The sequence below is a fragment of the Pyxicephalus adspersus genome, chromosome 11 (assembly GCF_032062135.1).
Source record: "Pyxicephalus adspersus chromosome 11, UCB_Pads_2.0, whole genome shotgun sequence".
Classification (NCBI taxonomy): domain Eukaryota; kingdom Metazoa; phylum Chordata; class Amphibia; order Anura; family Pyxicephalidae; genus Pyxicephalus; species Pyxicephalus adspersus.
The window spans coordinates 51,855,942-51,876,054 of NC_092868.1; the positions used below are offsets into that span (position 1 = coordinate 51,855,942).

The following is a 20,113-nucleotide window of genomic DNA, read 5'->3' on the forward strand; positions in this document are numbered from 1 at the left end:
CTGAGGAGTGGAGATGTAACAGCTGGGGTGCAGAGATGCAATGGCTGTAAACCGGAAATGTGGTGACTGGGGAGCACAAATGTTGGGGAGTGGAGATAGACCGGCCATCAGAAAGTTAAGTATAATAAAGGTGGGCTATACTGTAAAAGTGGCCTTGTGGCTCCTGAATGGACAAGGTGACAGGGTCTCTTTAGGAGCAGGTCACCTATAGCTGAATCCAGCAGAAACTGTTTGCAATACCAAAGGATTTGTAGTTCTCTGCAGCCAAACTCAGGTACTTCCAGCATAGCATTAAAAATGCATTTATTATTGTATCTGGCCACATATTTGGATGCAATAATGTTTGTTAGATCTGTCTGGAGTTTAAAGTTGTGTTAGGTCTGTCATTCCATGGGGCCTGGCTGTGTGTTCTGTATTTATTGACATGCGTATCCCCGCCACAAGGAACGCGTGCTAAGCTAAACATGCAATCAATGGAGCTTTCCATTCGGCGCATCCAACCATTAAACATTTCCAAACATGTTAAAAATCGTTTAATGAACGTGTTTTTCCAAAACTGAATTCCTCTCTAATTAAACTCGCATTTTGTTTGGTTTTCAGTCTGCAAATATTTTCCATGTTGCACGTGATGTCAAGTATTTTGCACGATCGGCTCATTGTTATAGGAAGAAGGCAATTGGCTACAAGTTGCAGAATGCAGAGCTTTGTTCACATATCTCTGTTCTTTATCCAGTGCCAGATAATAGGACTAAGCTTCTACAGGTGCAGGAGAAATATGCTGAGCTAAGCATGGAATATTTTGTGACTTATCAGTCCTTCCATGTGGCGGCTGCATTAGTTTTATTTTAGTGACAACACAACGCAGTCTACAGAAGAGCGGCATTGTCACCAGAATACAGGAAATATGTTTAGAATATTGATCACCCCGACCTTTCCTCTTCTCCATATCATTCTCACTCCACAGAAAGACATAATGACAACGTTTGACGTTTTAATGAGTCAGTTGTACAGTTAAAGCTCAACTCTGGGGAAAATGTAAAATTACCCTTGCAGCGGGGCTACCCCTGCACCACGTTTTTGTCTGGGGTACCACTAAAATTTACTTATCCTTACTGTATACTCCACTCATCTCTTTTGCGACTTCTTCCTTAAAGCCTGCTCTATCTTTATTCATCGATTGCAGCTTCGTGTTGCCTTCACGCATATTACATTACTATTACCAAGGCTGGAGAGGATACACTTTCATCTGTGAATCTGGGTGATCCAGCAATACTGAAATGGATCTGGTCCAGGATTAAAAACGATTGCTAACAAATCTTTCAAGAAATCCATTCCAGGTTTGCTGGATCACCCAGCTTCACTGATGAAAGTGTATTCTCTCCAGCCTTGGAGAGGTTTAGGAAATCAGGCCCATTGTGGTGCCCCCCTTATGTAATAGTACATTGGGGTCCCATTAAAAATGGTTCACTACGTGCATTGTAGCAACAGAGGGTGAAACCTGTGTTAAATAAGTGTGAATGTGCTGTATAGAAAATAAGTAGCGTTCTATTACTGACCACCTATTTATTATGATAGTTCCTGGCAGTCTATTCTTTCTGGGTTTTTAAACTGGAGCAAGCATGCACCCAGTGGTGAAGATAAAACTTTTTATAACTGTTTCAGAAGCTGATGGATCATTCTAACCACATATCTGGTTCCATGCTGTGCCCATGCTTCCAGCCTAACCTTACCTCACCCTGCATTTTACCTGCAAACTCCAACACAATAAAATGCAATAAAAAAGTTATGGGTAAAATATAGGCGGTCACATAAAATCCATATAAAAGACGTCTTATGTTCTGCGGAGTTCTGAATGATGGCACTTGACTTCCCCTATTGCACAGATGGGCACATGATTGTCGTTATGGCAGTGGATGAATGATGCCAATTAATCTGCTCCTGGCAAATTCATTACCCGCAATGGAGGTGCCAAGCTTCGTATTAACAAGCTGGCGAACCTCAATGGAAGCTAACTCTTCATTTTGATGGTGATGTAAATCTCCGGGGGGTCTGCTGTACCTGTGCTGCGTCTCCGGTAAGCACAGCGCCCATAAAAGGTTTAAAGAGATTCCATGATTGAAAATTCTGAGATTTAATTTTTAACAGAAATTTGTATCCTTTGTATTCTGAGTAATAACCAGAATGTGTGCACTGCAGTCAGCAGAGAGAGGAGCTCAATGAACATGTGTAACATGGCTTTTATTCCTAAAACCCAACTCTAGCCAATTTAAAAAATTGAATTTGCAGTGGTTGGGGTTGTATGCTGGGGAGATTTTCCACACTTCTTATCCCGGTGACACATCATTTTCTATTGATTAACCCATCCAGCATGGATTTGGGTTGGCACAAAACTTGTGGCTCATGGTGCAAAGCATTGCCCGCATTCTGGCGGAATTGCAGAATGTCTCCAGCAAGTGAGCAAGTTTTATCTTCTCCTACCGGAGCAACAACTGAAACAAAAAAATACTTTTTTGTACTAAATAAAAAAAATAAATCGGGTCCCATGTAACTATGCAAATACAGTATAACAAAATTTGATTTACAAGAGATAATTGAATATTCCCATGCTCATGCAGATCACTCAGCAGATAGATAGAGAAACACTTAGGGGTTAATGATTGATCACACCTTCTATCACCTGCTGTATAATGGGAGGAGAGGGATGAGCAGATTGGGGAGTGATCTGTGCTGCTAAAATACTGACCCCAGAGCTGCTGGAATAATGTATTGCCTGTGTTTGCCAATCTGCCCCATGTGTGTCTGCTCTGGGTTAATGTAGGTGAGTTACAAGCTTTGAAATTAATACTGGTGAGTGGAATGCTAATCATTTTGCTCCATGTTATATGTATATTTTATCTATAAAATAATATATATATATATTTTTTTTTTTTGAGCTTTACCCCAGAAATCAGGCTGTGGGTGGAAGTGGCAGCACAGTGGGGACAATTCAAATTGACTACAAGTTAATTACATGTAACTTGTCCGATGTGATTCTTAAAATGCACTTGTTGGTTTGTATAGGGGTAGCTGACCAATGCACCACCAAGCATGGAAAATTGTGCATGTTGTCCCACCAAAAGCAGAATGCATAACAAATCACAATAATGCATTGGGACCTAATGGTAGTGCAGCTCATCAATGTATGTGTTGCAGAAATGGACACATTTTCTGTTTAAAGGATAATCACACTAATAAAGTACGTACCTATCTGGGATGAGTCATCGGCCCTGATTTATTAAAGCTCTCCAAGGCTGGAGAGAATACACTTTGATCAGTGAAGCTGGGTGATCCAGCAAACCTGGAATAGATCTGGTGTAGGATTCAAGACATTTGCTAGCAAATAACAAATGATTTTAGGAAATCCTTTCAGGTTTTCTGGATCACCCAGCTTCACTGAAGAAAGTGTATTCTCTCCAGCCTTGGAGAGCTTTAGTAAATCAGGGCCATAATGTGGATATACTTAGTGTTTGACAAGTAGGTTCAGCCCGGAGTGTTCTCAGTAGGGACCAAGGTAGACTCTGCATATCAATGAATTAACATGTCACTCACTTTATAAAGAGACCAGAGCCGAGGCACAGCGGGTCATAACTACATGTACATGGCACAGTAATAGTGGAGACCAGTGGAGAACTCTACAAGTGCCGTGATTCTTCATAATCAAAGCATTTTAATAAAAAATTTTTTTAGGAAATGGCAAAACGTTTTTTGTTCTGTGGTTCATTCGGGTCCTGGGGACTCAGGGCAAGAGGAAATCTTCCTAAATTAAATGAAATCTCCTTTGGCACATTTTAACAGAACAGGGGTCCAAATGGGACAATTTTCTCACCTGTTTTACCACCACTTTCCCACTGATCTTGGTCATCAGGACAAGTAGAATGTTATAGAATTGTTTGAAGAATAGAAAAATGGGTCTAAAAGCTAAGCACAAAACATTAAAGATTGTACCATAAAAGAGAAGGAAGAAGTTGGTGGCGCCACGGTGGAACAGGGACGCGTGAGTATCGGCTGGGTTTAATTTGGTTTTAATAGCCATGAATATAGTCAAGGGTATAAACCCACTTTGTGTGTGCCAGACGCTGTTGCAATTCCAGGTATTAACTTGCAAAGACTAGTGACACCATCCCTATGCTGTATAAAGTCGGTGCAGAGATATGGGAGGGGTCCAGCATGTCCACCCAATACAGGGTTAAAACTACAGGAAGGGGTGGATACAAGACCAATCGCCCTGCATAAAGGAGGGAGCCGCAGTGACTGGTCTTTTTATTATAGGAAGCTCTTGCTTCAAGACTGCACAGATTTGGAAGGAACACAGCAAAGCCATCCAAGTCCAAGGCAACAATATGGAAGAGTTATGGCATCTGTGTCCCTGTTAGGTGGGTTTGCTGAGATGTGGTCATGCCATGGTCTACAACATGTCACCAAAGTGGGCAAAGTATGAAAAAAAAAAGTATGAAAAAAAAAAGTATGAGATTCTCAGGTTTCTCCAATCTCTCCAAACTCAAAGAACCTTTTGGCCTTTCACTTACATTGTCAAGCCGCTGTCTGTAGCATTCCATACCTATATCCTGATAACCGTCCTGGAAGTTTTGGATGTGTTTTATTAGATTTTACTCTAGCTGGATCTAAAACTCATCCGATAAACCATCTGGCGGTTGTCCAGCGTGGTCTTTCTGTGACCCTGAGAACATTCCAGAAGCACTGCAGATATTATCTAAAATAGGCATGGAAAATGGATACAAGATGGGGTATTAAGAAGCTATGTAACATATGTAGCAGGCTCTCATTGAAGAATGCACTTTCTGTACATTTCCGACAATGTAGAAGCACTTAGGAGTGACTCTGTGGCCGCAAGACGCTCAAGAAATTGTCCAACAAAGAATTTTATTAACCTTAACAAACTCCAGAGGAGATATTTTACTTTATATTGTGGCTTTAATGACATGAACTGCTACTGGTTCTGTTTTCAATCAATAAAAATTAGACACAAGACGCATAACTCTAGGAATTCTGCACTGCAATTCCTATACTGACCTGTAGGGGAAAAGTTTGATAAGGGTAAGGTCAAGTAGGACTAAGGCTTCACCCACCCAGTGTTATTACCCTATGGGCCCATTTACACTGATACAATTTTGAATAAACATTGACACCTGTACACAGGCCAGCAAATGTCTTGAATAGTTCTAGTTCATATGACACGTGTTTTCCTTTTTTTTTTTTTTTGGATATTCTTGGGGGAGGGGGGGCACTAACCCCATCTAACTGAACAAAAAAGCCATGGTCATGTGACACATTTTTTCAGGGTCTTCTCTCCTTTTCCTGGAGTGGAGGTGTCACTGCTCTGATGACTTATCAATAAACAAGATGATTGTTTTTTAGCTTTTACATCAAAGAAGCAAACTGCAAAACTGAAAAGGAGACAATAGCACCACCTGCTGGCACAAGAGGAGAATGCAAAATATTAATATGGAGTAATATTAATCTTTCATCCAACAACATTAGCTAGACTGATTCTTTTTGGCCAGAACAGGGAACAGACACAGATAATTAGTCTTCTTGTTTCTTTTGGACATTTGGCTGTCTCTTCATAATTGGGGATCTATGTAGACCAAAGTGTTTGTTCATGCAGTAGTTGGCAGATAATGAAACTGTTTCTATTTATTACAGGCCACCATGACACTTTGGGAAGAACAGGGTGAGCTGAGGGAAACAGGGTGAGCTGGGCCCCTGGGATAGGGGAACAGGGTGAGCAGAGCCGCTGGGATAGGGGAACAGGGTGGGCCGAGCCGCTGGGATAGGGGAACATGGTGAGCAGAGCCAATGGGATAGGGGAACAGGGTGAGCCGAGCCGCTGGGATAGGGGAATAGGGTGAGCAGAGCCGCTGGGATAGGGGAACAAGGTGAGCCGAGCCGCTGGGATAGGGGAGCAGGGTGAGCCGAGCCGCTGGGATAGGGGAACAAGGTGAGCCGAGGAACAAGGTGAGCCGAGCCGCTGGGATAGGGGAGCAGGGTGAGCCGAGCCGCTGGGATAGGGGAACAAGGTGAGCCGAGCCGCTGGGATAGGGGGGCAGGGTGAGCCGTGCCACTGGGAATAGGGGGGCAGGGTGAGCCGAGCCGCTGGGATAGGGGAATAGGGTGAGCAGAGCCGCTGGGATAGGGGAGCAGGGTGAGCCGAGCTGCTGGGATAGGGGAACAAGGTGAGCCGAGCCGCTGGGATAGGGGAGCAGGGTGAGCTGGGCCACTGGGAATAGGGGGGCAGGGTGATCCGAGCCGCTGGGATAGGGAAATGGGGGTAAGCCGAGCCGCTGGGATAGGGGGGCTGGGTGAGCTGACCCACTGGGATAGGGGGGCAGGGTGAGCCGAGCCGCTGGGATAGGGGAGCAGGGTGAGCCGAGAACAGGGGGAGATGGGCTGTTAGTTCTCCTATAAATGTTTATAGTGAATTGCTCCACAGTGTCTGCAACAACAGAGATCTGGAGTGTTTTTTATTACAAAGCATTTCAATTTAATAAGGTACACTAAAGATGATGTTAGTAATAGCAGTGCTAACCCACTGCCTTGCCCAGCAGTGTTGACAGCCTGCCAAGCATGCTCCTTAATCCTGCATCTGATTGCCTATATCGGGTCCATCAGTGAGACAACCCAATGGCCAACCAATGGAGCAAGCATGCACCCTAATGACATTGTCAGCCTGCAACTTGAAGAGCTGATCCCTGCAGAATCTACAGGAAATAAACTTTACAACAGATTAAAAATAAATATTTGCTACAACAAACTGAATAGAGCAAGCCATAACACTAAACATACTTAATGATAGATATTTAGATACACTTTAACTATTGACAAGTGAGCAGCAGAATTTTCCTTGTCACTTGGTTAAATGTTTGCTTCATATTCTTCTTTTTCTGTAACAAAAACAACAATGATTTTGGTTCCTTTTTAGGGTCCCTGTTGCGGTCATTAACAGAACAAATTGTGGTTTTTATCCAACGTTTGCTTCCATTTCACTATATTTGTCTTTTATTTTCAGACAATAATCTGTGAAAACGATAATTACCTTTTATTTTTTTTATCAATAATGGCCCTCGGTTATTGTCCAGCTGGTAATCTCCTTTCTCTTTATCTGTCCTAGATGTCGATGAGTGCCAGGTCCATAATGGTGGCTGCCAGCAGCGGTGCGTCAACACCCCGGGGTCATATCACTGCGAATGTAAAGCGGGCTTCCGCCTCCATGCAGACAGCAGGTCCTGCATCCGTAAGTAATCTCTACCCAGCGTTACATTTTGGATTATCATTGCCGCTTATCCCTTTGGCACCGACTGGCACTTTTTTTCTTGCTGGCTGCCTGGAACGCGTACAAGTGCTGCTTGTAAAACCTTTACATTTTAAGCACTATTCCAATGTGACTTTTCTATGGAAATGCAAAGAACCCTGCTAAGCACAGCTGTAAATAAATAAGTCACATAATGCAGGGATATAAAAATATGATGATTCTATGAAAATAAAAAATGCTTTTTATTGTGCATTTAGCAGTTACGTATATGAGTATAGCGGAGGAGATGGAGATTTGCTTCTGTGCAGTTTTTCTGCTGTTGTAGCTAAGTCATTTGGCAACAAAAAAATACTTTGAAGCAGAAACTTTCCATGGACTGCTCCTTTAAGTGTAAGGGACTGTAATGATACCCAATGGATGCCATTCTGCTCTATGGAAGCTATCACCAATCCTCCTGTAGAAGAGGATTCCTGATTGGTCATTTTTCAATCTGCCATGTTGGATGCATGAATGGTGTTTGGGGGACCACTATTCTGACCACTATCTCAGAATTGCACCCAACACCAGCACAACCGTTCGTCTTGGCAACAATCATCTGATGTGTGTAGCGTAAATAACCACACAAAAAATTTGTTGCATGAGGTGAGGGCTCTTGGGTAAAAATATAACGCTGGTATGGCTATACTCGACGTTGTTTAGCGATCCACCATGCCTGAACTCCAAGGCTTATTGTACATTGCATGCTTATCTGCGATCTCCACTGCTCTTATCCAACTGTTTCGGGGCAATTGGGCATTACTGATTGTATGTAGTTGCATTGCAGTGGTTAGTGGTGCAGTTTCTGGATGCAACATGTAAGTTTTGGCTAGCCTGCCACTTTAATTGACTTGAATGAGCTGTGGTTATATGCTTGCATTGCAGTTTTTGTTCATCAAACACTGCAGCTGACTCTAAAAACTTGAACATATATAGGGGTCCCAAGGTGCAGATTAAGATTGCATATCTGAAAGAAAACCAAACGAGGGCTACCCAAACTATGGCTACTGTTTACCAATTTGGAGCACTCAGTGGTGCACCTCCTTCCCTCTCCATAAAACGGAAGGTACTGTCAATGAAGTGCTCATTTATTCTTAGTGTGCTTGGAAATGATCACTATTTTCCTGTACAATAATGATTATTAAACCCGACCATGCACTCCACAGTATGTATTCTGCACTCGGCACTCCTATATATGCTCAGAGTTTTTTGGAGTCCGCTTAAGACTTGGTCGTTGTGCAGTTCAACGGGTTATAGACCATCTCCAGACCTCGAACAATTAAAGCAATGGAACTGTATTCAAGTTAATGAAAGCAGCTATACATAAATACTTTACAGCATGCTAAATCATTCTCTGTATCTACAGCAATTGTGGAGATATTGGTTCTCAAAGCTGACAACACAGACACTAAAATCTTTTTTATCTATGAGAAGGTCTTGGCTTGCCAGCCCTCTAATGCAAACACAGGGCAGATATCTCCAAGCTTCTACAGCATCTAGATCGATCAGAGGGTCAAGAACATGCAAAAGTTTTATTGACCATTAACTGCTCTGTACTGCACTGGGGGACCTAGAAAAGGTGCCAGCTGATGAGTGCCCCCATGTTTTATCCATGGCTTCCATACCCCTTATAGAACATAGTAGGGGGGCTGAATTTGCAACTCTTTTGTATATCTCCTAACTGCTGCAGAATGGCACCTATTAATAAAGGATCACAGTTTAATGGTAAACATTGTTCAGCGGTTATAGAATGGATGTTGATAATAACTGAGAGCCCTTTTATTGAAGATTGATAATTGTTACTACATCATTGTCACCCGAATCTTGATACCCTGCAGCATTTCTCAGTGGACACCGGCGCCCTCTAGCGTTTATTACTCTCCAAGAGCCGTTACTGCCAGGCGGCCTGGCAAGCGATCAGGCATCACAGCGTACAAAAATAGGAGCACGTCTCTTTCTAATTGCGCTGGCAAGCCAGCTTATAAAATCATCACATTAAATTTCCTCTGCGCGGCTTTGTTGCTGTCATTACGACATGACTCCCCGAGCTCCCAAACGAGCTGCAATCTGCTGGGGCCACGGTCAGGCCGCGCTTGGCAGACGTTCCGGTGACAGATGTCATTCCTTCACAGCGTCGTTCACTGTCAGTAGCATCTGTCTCGGTGAGCGCTGTCCAAAATTGCAACGGCTAAGTTCACTCTGAAATCTTTCCGTAGCTCTGCCGAGATATGTGGGAACGCCTGGAAATGTTCTTTGCTTCATTGATAAGAAAAAAAAATAAAAGCTTGCTTGCACGCCTTTGGGATGGCAGCAGTGGCGAGGGATTTCGGTCAATTAAAGCGTTAAACGCGTAAGCTGTGCCACAACCTGGACAGAAATGTTGATGTTAATTGCATATCTGTACCTGTCCATTGTCGCTGATTATAGGAATTTATCATTCGGATAAAAGCCTGCCTGTTGTCACACCTGCACTGCTGGCGCCATGGTTGGAGTGTTTTCTTGGAGTTTGTGATGATTACAGAAAATTGTGCCAGTGGTATTCTGCAAGACTGGAGAGATTTAAAGAGTCGGTCTACCCAAAACTGATCATTAAAGAATGACTCTGGCAGGAAGGGGAACACTTAAAAGAGGAATCTTTGTTCATTTATATCTGACCTTTAGGCAAATAGATAAAAGCTGGATATAGGAGCTGAGTTGCCTGCCAAATGATTTGCAATTCTTTTCATCCAGCGTTATGATTCAGACACCCCTGCCAGTGAGGTTGTTATGTTGGGGGCTACAGGAGGCACCACAAATCACTCAAAATGTATAACTATAAAATCCTAATTTTATTCCAAAGCTTAAAAGAATAAAAATCTCCAACATTTAATATATGTAAATGCATACGCGTTTCGCAGTAGCCTTCTTTGCTTCTTTAGGCCAAATTTTGATGGGTACACATTATCACCAGTGATATATTCATTTCTCGAAACCTTGAAAGAGTAAGCATCAAAATGGAACAGGAAGAGCAGGCAATGGAGTCCATGTAGGACACAGAACAAAATACAAATAACGCAGTTAAAAGGACTACACCAATGATATTCTGCTTTTCTACTCTCCTTTTCTGAACTTCTAGGTTCCCCTTTTCCACTAGCGAGGGTCCTTACAGAAATTTTAAAACTAATCCAGTATCCTAAATTCTGTTTTTCTTTTTACTTACTTTTGTGCCTTTTGGATATGTCTCCTTGTCCATATCTTGTGTATACCTGACCTTGTCTTCTTGTCCGTGTCCATGATCTTATATTTGGCGTCTCCTTAGCCTTGTCTCGCGTCTTCTTGGTATTTTTTTTTGAGTGTGTCTTGTCCTTGTCTCTCTGCATGGCTGTGTGTCCTTGTCTCATGTCTGTTTGGATGAGTCCTGAGTCTCCTAGACATTGTCTTCTTGGCAGTGTCTCTTGCCTACTTGTCCATGTCTCGTGCTTTGTGTCTCCTTAGTCTTTACCTCATACCTACTTAGTCGTGTTATGTGTCTCCCTGGCATTTTCTCTTTGGGTGTGCCTTGTCTTTATGATAATGTCGTCTTAGCCATGTCCTTGTCTCTACTCTTGGCTGTGTGTCCTTGTCTTGTGTGTTTGGATGTGTCTTGTCTCTTCGGCTATCTTCTTGTCTGTATTTAATGCCTACTAGGCCATGTCTCGTCTTGCATCCCTTTGGCTCTCTTTCCTTGGCCATGCCTCGTGTCTCCTTGACTGTATGTGTTTACTATTGTCTTTTGTTATTCACCCATGTGTCTGTTGACAGTACCACAATTATATCACAGGCCCCAGACCCGTAGCGAACTGCTGCTTTGACTTTTTCAGCAAACCATTCACAACAACATAGTGCCCATTACATCCAGGTACCTACAACTGTGCAAGTACTGTCGTTCAAATACTTCTTTAAATTTGTTTTGGTGGAAAATTAAAGCCAAAAATACTCTGACATGTTTTATGCATAACCATGAAAATCTTCAGAGATATGCTACAAGAACTCCCAGGTCAGAGTAACACCAAGCCATGTAGTTAATTTATGCCAACGTATTTTATTTATTTTAAGACATTTTTAACTGGATCCCCTTCCTTCCTTCCTTTTTTTTGGGATAGCTAATATCACCCATATACATGTATTGCCATCAACAGTACATCTCTCCGCACCAAAGGTTACTTTTGCAACTCTGGGTAAAAATGATATAATTGGAGACAGTAAAGAAATTGTAACTGACAACTGTATTGTGATTGTTGTACATCCACCAAGTCTACAAGCTGAGAAAGAAGATTCTGTAACCTTATTGAATGTATTTAGCTAAAGGGTTTTCCAGAAACCTTCACAATGTGTGCCGAAAAGAGCAAAAAATTGCATCCCTTGCGTTCCAGCTACTTCCTGGGAGATTTGGACATACCTGATTGAGACATGGGCGTCCGCTATATACACTTCTAAATCCCAAAATTCCATTGATGCATTTGTTGAAAAGTTAAAGCACACAGAAGAAATGGCCAGTCCTTCAATGGCAGCAACCTGAGAATGACCAAGTCAAAGGGTTACAGATACAAATTGCTTTATTTGCTTGGCCAATTAAATAGTTCAATGTTTTGTTTTTCAACTTCATGAATGCATGTATACATCGAACAGATAAAGGCTAACCCTATAATTTTTTACATGAGTCCTGTGAAATCTGCGCCAATGTGAAACACGTTTATGAAATGATAAATACCCATGAATATTGACGGTTTCCATGAACAAGTCCAATGTGTGTCCATTAAAATCCTTCATTATCAGTGGTGTACTACTGACCAAATGATCCATACTGTTCCTCCTCCTCTACATTATAGCTTTCATTGTTCTTCATTTTAAATTACTGGACACTCCTACTAAAAGGATATTTGGCTATTAGAAAAAGAAGAGTAGTGACTTTCGCTTGCCTGGGCCTTCCGCTCTCATTATGAACCCGATCAATCACAGATGAAATTAAAACTAAAATTTACACCCGCTGCTCGTGGGATTGGGAGGGGGGGGCAGCAAGCATCCATCACAGGCTACAGACAGAGCGGAATATTAAATTATTTTAATGCATTTTATGAAGAAGCTCTTCTCTCTAGCTGGATTGTCTCCCGTCTTGTTTACAAGATTTGCTAACAGTTATTAAATCATGAAAATTATGGATCTCAGTGTGAGTATTTGCAGCAATTGACTGAGACGTCAGCACAGCCGGTAGTGCTATGTGCTTGTAGGCTCTACTTGAATATAAAGGACAATGAATAGAAGAGATGAGGTTGGGCAACAGGTTTCTCCAGCCTTTCTTGACCTTTTGAACGTGGGGAACCCCCTGAAATAAATGTCGGGGTCTAAGGAACCCTAAGGAACTTTGGTGTAATTACTATATCCACAGCTCACAATAAATTAGTGTGCTGGCCATTAGGAAGAATGTCTCTTACATTGCTGGCCATTAGGAAGAATGTCACCCTTACAGATAGCCAAAAAGATCATTGGTATCACTTAAACTAACCCGAGAGGCACAAACTGCTCATTGGTAAAGTAACCCCTAGCAAAGTCTAGAAGAACCCTGGTGCAGAAACACTAGGTTGGGCTTTCAATAATTTGCAATAGGGCGTTTTTGCATTTTTTACCGAAACAAAAACATTGTAACACAATCACATAGGAAAGAATGGGCAGGCTGTTGCATGACTCTAGTCTGTAAAGCGAAGCAAGTCACATATTATCATTATATTATCATATTTGAACACATATAGTGAGGGAAATGTGTAGGCTATCAACTGCCTTGCTGTTAATCTAGACTGCCAAGTCATTTCTCATAAGGAGAGTTCGCTGATTCATTGATGTCTGGCTTCATTTTTGGAACTCAACAAACATTAGTCCTAAAGTTCAGTTCCAATTTTTTTTTTTTTGTGGGGGGTTTATTAAATCCCAGCCCCCAACTCGAGTTACTCTACTCACCAGATCTCCAGGTCTGTTCCTTGGAGAATAGCCAATTCAGTGATGCAACACAGTTCCTATGGGCCCAGGATGTCCAGGCCCCACCACCACCTCAAGGGGGGGTGCATTAATAAAGGCACTTGTGGACAAACCATTTGGGCAGTGTGTTATGTTCGAGAACACTGTAGGGCTTGGGTAAAGGTTTTGTAAATAAGCCCATTGATGTGAGAAGACCAAACTTGACCGACAGTTAATGGGACCAATGGTTTCCCAACAGCCTGTTGCTTCCACATGGGTAAAAAACGTATTCCAATCATGATCAAATGACGTTCGCTTTTATGGTAAGCAATCCCAGTGAATAGTAGAGTGGTTTGATTTTGCATCCACGATAGACCACCTTTCTGTGTTTGGAAAGATCTTCATGAGAAGACCTTCATCCTATTCGGCCACAGTTGACGACCAACAGTAAATGGGACTGATGATCTCCCAACAGCTTTTTGGTCCAGCATGCGTAAAAACCACATTCTGTTCATGACTAAATGACTCTTTGTCTGCTTTTATGGTTGGCTATCAAAATGGATACTAGGGTGGTTGGATTGGGCTTCCATGATGGACCACCTTTCCATGTCTAGAAAGACGCTCGTGGGAAGACCTTTACCCTATTTGACCACAGTTGACCACCAACAGTGAATGGGATCAACAGCCTCCAGAATGGCTCAGAAACTGATTTCAATCATGACCAAATCATGACCAAATGTTTGTTTCTTTTTATGGTGGACTGTCAGAGTGATAGTAGGGTGGTTGGATTGGTCTTCAATGATGGACCACTGTTCTGTGTCTGAGCAACATTTGGGTAAATTTAATGGTAAATTGAGGTAATTATTTCATTTAAGAGGAAAACCTTTAAAGTGAGGGAAATTCACATCTTGTTTTTTACCCAAACATTTGAAATGCTTATTTGAAAGTTTTGCTTCACCTCTTGCTATGGTAATTACCTTAGAACATTAGATTTTCCATTGCGTTCAGTCCCGGTAACAATAATCACCGGGATAAATGTAGAGGGCAAATCTCAGCTGGGACACAAATGGCCATAAAATCTGACTGAAGGGGCCAAACCTGTCCTCTCCAAAATTCTATCCAGTAAAGTTTCTTTCGTCTTTCCTATTTTTCCTTTTCCATACTTTAACCTGTTCACTCATTTTTCAGATTTCTCCCATGGATATGTAGTAGGTTGCTGATAATTGGATCGCACAATGTGACCAAATATTTTGGGCCACCTTAAGCTTTACCATTGCTTTAATAACCTTGGCCTGTGACAACAGCCAAGCATTGGAAGAACATGGATCCTCTCCGCTGACAGTCTTATTATTAGCTCTGGAATTCTATGTTTCCAGACCTGCGTGTGCTTTAAAGTTCTGGCAACTCAATTTAAGAGAGATCTTTAATACATTTTTCTTTTCTTTTTTTGTTACCTTATCGAATGCCAAGTGACTCCCAAACAAATGACTTAACGGAGTGAACAGCTGCAGCTTGTAGGCCCCTTTGTTCCATTCTTAGCCGATATTGGATACTTACACAGCCACAAATCACATTAGTAGAAGGCATTACAACATAGCTGGAAAAAGCAGAGCTGGGATTAATTTGTCCATCCAAACGCTTGTTTGCTCTCTGCTTACTACTGTGCTAAGCAATTAAAGCAGAACTCTGACTTTATGACAATTGTAGTCAGGTTAGTCAGTACAGTTTGTGATGTGACATGGTGCATGTGGTGACTGCTGGGTGCTATGTAGCATTTTTTTTTAGGGATCAGTGGTTGAATTTTGTAAGTGTGTAAACCTAAACCTTTTTTATTTTTCATTATTCATCTCTAGCAATGCATAGTAAACTCATCATAAACTCCTCTTTATACCTGTCCCCGGAGATCCCCAAACTCCTTATCTCTTGTCTGGACTACTGTAACCTCCTCCTCTCTGGTATTCCACTAACCCGACTCTATCCCCTACAATCTAATATGAATGCTGCAGCCAGACTCATCCATCCTTCCCTCCGCTCCTCTTCCGCTGCATCTCTTTGTAGTTCTCTTCATTGGCTTCCATTTCACCTTAGAATGAAATTCAAGCTCCTGTGCTTTGCCTTCAAATCCCTCCACAGTTCTTTTCCCATTTACCTTTCTCACCTGATAGAAAAATACTCCCCTAGCTGCTCTCTTCTCTGCTCCAATGACCTACTACTGACTTCCTCACTCATACCCCTCTCACACACTCGGCTCCAAGACTTTTCTAGAGCTGCCCTGACTCTCTAGAATGGTCTTCCACATTCTATTCAGTTTGCACCTATTTTCTGCTCTTTAAAATGAGCCCTTAAAACCCATCTTTTCAAACTCCCGTACCTGTCTTCCTGTGTCTCTTAAACCCTTTTTACTTACCCACTATTCCATTTCCTATTGTGAGATACTTCCCCCACCTCTTAGATTGTAAGCTCTTCGGGGCAGAGTCCTCTCTTCTTACTGTGTCTGTATCTGTCGGTCATTTGCAACCCCTATTTAATGTACAGTGCAGGATAAAATGTTGGCGCTTTATAAGTACTGTAATAATAAAAATTGTTTTTTCAGAAGGAAACCTAAATTCTGCTCTGTGGTGGAACATTTGGCTTCAATATCCAATGCCTGTGTACACAAGCTCCTTCCTGTGCAGATATTATAAAGCCTGTATTTTGTGCTTAGTAATAAATTAAATGAAGCCAACTAGTGCAGGAAGGACAGAGATAATGGGAGCAGTTATATTATTATTATTATTAGTAAACAGTATTTATGGAGCAAAAATATTACACAGCACTGTACATTAAATAGGGGTTGTAAATGACAGACAGACAGTGACACAGGAGGAGCCTGGGGATGATGACAAGCAGGAGGTAATTGTTTCTGGGGAACAAGCTGAAGGTCAGAGCAAGCATTAGGCAAAATCCGTAATCAAAAAAAAGTTAGCCAAAAGAGATCCAGAGTAGCCAGACATGGCAATAGCTTGACCCATTTAAGCCTTCCTAATTGCAGCCAGGTGTGCAGCCCCACAATGTCTGACCTGCACTTCTGGCCATTGACCGTCAGGTGACTGCATTACACCCCAAGTCCAGCTTTGCACTCTGCAGCTCCACACTAACCAAAGCAAGGGAGACATTTTGCAAAGGATACGATCATGTAACTAAAAGAAAAGGCCTAATAAATCCAGCCGCAGGTAACGATATACATTTTTCAGATTCAGGGGACTTTCTCTACATTTGCAGTCCTGGATAGTCATGGAGCACCCCTTTTTCCAATTGTTTGATATTAAGGAAAGGTTATGAACGGATATTCATTTTGTTATAGGAACTTTGGCTGGGTATCATGTTGATAGCACTCTGCTGCAGGCAAGAGGGAACTTTCTGTAGTCTTCAACACCCCAATAAACTAATTGCAACATTGTAGCAAGTCACAAAGTAAGAAGAACTGCAGCAAAGGCCAATATGTCTACACAGCCTCTAGAATTCACACTATCGAATTCTTCGGTCCACTTTAACTTCAGCCATGACCAGAGTGTCCCTAGAAAACCCGAGCTGTTTAAGCAGAATTTGAGAAGCAATCATGTCTCTCCAAACTATTTTTTTTTACTGCAAAATAAACAATCACAAAGGACTCCAGTTTACTCCAATAATTTGCCTGCAGGCAGATTTTGTTGGCCCCACGATAGAAGAGCTAAAAATTGGGTAAACAAGCTGGATGTGGCGCCCGTCCAGGAGAAATATATTTAGGTCTTGGCGTGCTTTGGCCAGAATAAGCTCCTGCTTCCCATTAGACTGGAATGTTGTGTTTAACGAATGTGTAATTATCAGACGGGATAACCATCACTTCACAGTTTAGCACAAGCGCTGGCTGTGGATTGTAATTTTTGTGTACTTGTATTCTATTGTAGGCTTGTGTTTAGTGTTGTCAGCATATTCCGATAATGTATTATCCTCACCATTAGCCTCACCATTCCATATAAAGCCCTACAAGGAAAAATTTGTATTATGGGTCTTTATGGGTCTCCCCCATTGAGTCCTCTAATCCAATCTTTTTTATAAAAAAAAAAAACAAAGCTAAAAGCAACTAATATTTGCTGGAATCTGTGGTCAAATGGCACACTTCACTTTAGGGTGGGAGGGTCTACAGGTGCCAATACCTGGAAAAGTTGGCACTTCCCAATGGGCCCATCACTGAAGGTCAGCAACAAGACTGGTGGGCCAATGGCTTAGACTATATTGCTCAATTACTGTTCTTTACTAGAAGAAGACGGGTCATGTGATGGAGAGGACCAGTAAGTATATGAGACCTTTGGATGGCTTTTTCCCCTCTTTAATTGGTGGTTTTTATTTTTTGCCCCTAGGTTCAATTTTTTTTGTTTTTATAGGACAATGGAAATTTCCTTTGAGCATCACTGAACCCATCCTTCCAGTATTCCCTGTGGGTAATTCCTTGATTGGCAGATGTGGGGTTACTTGGGGTTATTCTTTAGATATCCGAATCTTGCTGGCATGACCGTGCCACAATTGGGAGCTTGTCAAGCATGCCTTAAATTTCTGGTTATCAGAAAAGACTAACATTTACAATCCTAACAACAATATTACAGAAATCTTAGATGTCTGTCGCAAGCCAAACAAATGCCTGTTTGTGCAGAAGATAAGAAAACTCTCAAATTCAATGAAGACTTGAAAGTGTGTCTAGATTGCATCACGTTTTCCTGCAGTGTGTGCTGCCATTGTCTTTTATCTGGACCAATTTACAATGCCCTCCTGTCTTTTACATTTGTGTGTTGTGAGCTCTGCATGGGGCAAAATTGCAGATTTTTGAGTGGATGCAGATGTAATTTAAAATCTCTGAATAGTTGTTGAAGGGGAACTTTTATAGCTTGAGTACATTGTAGTTTATTGTTTGAGCTTTTTATATAGCTTTAGCAAAATGTTGTATTTTTTATTTGTTTTATATAATCTTTTAGATTTATTACTTGACATAAGATTGCCAGAGCACTGTGGCTAAGCTCAAGAGACAGTAAGGCAGATTCTGCTTGTTTTGCAGCTCCCGTTGTTTGATTTGAAACCCTTTAATACAGGGATGAGTATCTTCTCTAATTTCTCATTAAGTTCTGCAATTCTTGTTTTTTTTGGCAGTGATACTTTACCATCCTAAAAGGAGAATAGAGCTCCTGCAATATCTCATGGTTACAATGCAGTTACAATAAAAAAAATAGAAAATAGTGATAAAATCGCTTTAGAGCCCCTTAATTCTTCCTTGGACCTTTGCCTGTTCACATCGTTGCCTCCATTTATTACAACTTGCATGGAAATCTATTCATCTTTCTCTATATTCTAGTGATTTGCATTGTGTGGCCATGTCTGACATTACACAGACTTTTGACCAAACACACCTTTAGGTAGGTACATCATGCTATTTCCTATCACTTCCTAAGAAAGAGCTCAAGGGTACCACTGGCAAGAAGTCCATCAATGGGTTTTTGTTTTTTTTTTTTTCTTAAATATTGCTTATATGACTTCCTTTTTTTTTTAACAAGCAAAGAGATAACTACCTAATACCAAAAGTAACCCTTAAGATTGCACAAAAGCTTGCACAGATGTCTGATGGATGTCAGAGAAACTATGTTTCATGATAAAACTTTTTTTCCATTAAATTAAAATGTTTATTTGGCAGTTTCGTATATATATATATATATATATATATATATATATATATATATAATATAGAATATTTGCTTCTATGTGCTTTGTCATTTGCTGCTGCAACGGATTTAACTAAGTTGATCTGGAGCAGCAAAGTATCACAAAGGAGGGACTTTCCTTGGACTGCTCCTTTAGCAGTAAAGCCCTCTACAGACATCTGATGGCCTTCACAGGATTGTTGCTGGAAATGATTTTTCGTGATCGTTTCCAATGACCGATGAATGAACAAGGGCTGGACACCCATTGCCGTCTATGGCTGTCTTCATTGAGCAGAATGGCACGCGTTATTCATCGATCATTGGAAACCATCACCTGATGTCCATTAGAAGTTTGTACAAAGCTCAAGAGTGTATCTGTTAGAATAAATTTCTGAGGGTGATCAGAATTTGTTTGTTCTGTCCTCCTTTTGTTGCATGTGGCTTTGTCCTGTATATGTTGTATCCTAGTACTGGAATCTATAATTAACTTTGCTTGCAACAGCAATAAAATACCAACTTAATAGGTTCTTCTACGAACAAGTGTGAGTATGTGACTTATTTTATTAGATGATGCAAAAGCCAATTGCAATCAACAGTAACAGTGACAAATGGCAAAAATTATGATTTCAGTTTGTTGGAATAGTATTACTGAAATCCGATTCATGGCTGCTTTGTGTTCCCTTTAGACAAGAACGAGATTTGCAAAGTTTGAAGTGTGCTAACTGTTTTCTGTAATATTTTGTTATCTGCAGACATAAGGTTTCAGTTAGACAATCTCCATCACCATCATCCTGTTTTATTTTCTTCTTGATTTAGCGGTGTTCTCCTGCTCTGTTGGAAATGGTGGCTGTGAACATGACTGCGTGCAGATCACCATGGCTCATTACCAGTGCCGCTGCCGGAACAACTATCAGCTGAAAGAAGACGGGAAGCACTGCGAACGTAAGTGAGGCCATTCATGATGAATGATGCAAATGTGTTATTTATGGTGTGCTCATTGACTAATTCTTCTTGGCCATCATGAGTGGAAGCCAATGACTGCGCTCAACATGGAGGATCAAGAATATAGTCCAGAAAGAATTCCCATAGCTCTAAG

At 41.4% G+C, this 20,113-nt stretch overlaps 1 protein-coding gene across 1 annotated transcript in view; it reads left to right on the forward strand.

The window, feature by feature from the left end:
- MEGF6 (multiple EGF like domains 6) overlaps window positions 1-20,113 on the forward strand; it is a 166,643-nt gene that overhangs the window by 106,139 nt on the left and 40,391 nt on the right. Inside the window, exons 5-6 of the mRNA XM_072425317.1 lie at window positions 7,169-7,291; window positions 19,834-19,959. Coding sequence (XP_072281418.1) covers window positions 7,169-7,291; window positions 19,834-19,959 — 249 coding nt within the window. The remainder of the gene's footprint in view (window positions 1-7,168; window positions 7,292-19,833; window positions 19,960-20,113) is intronic.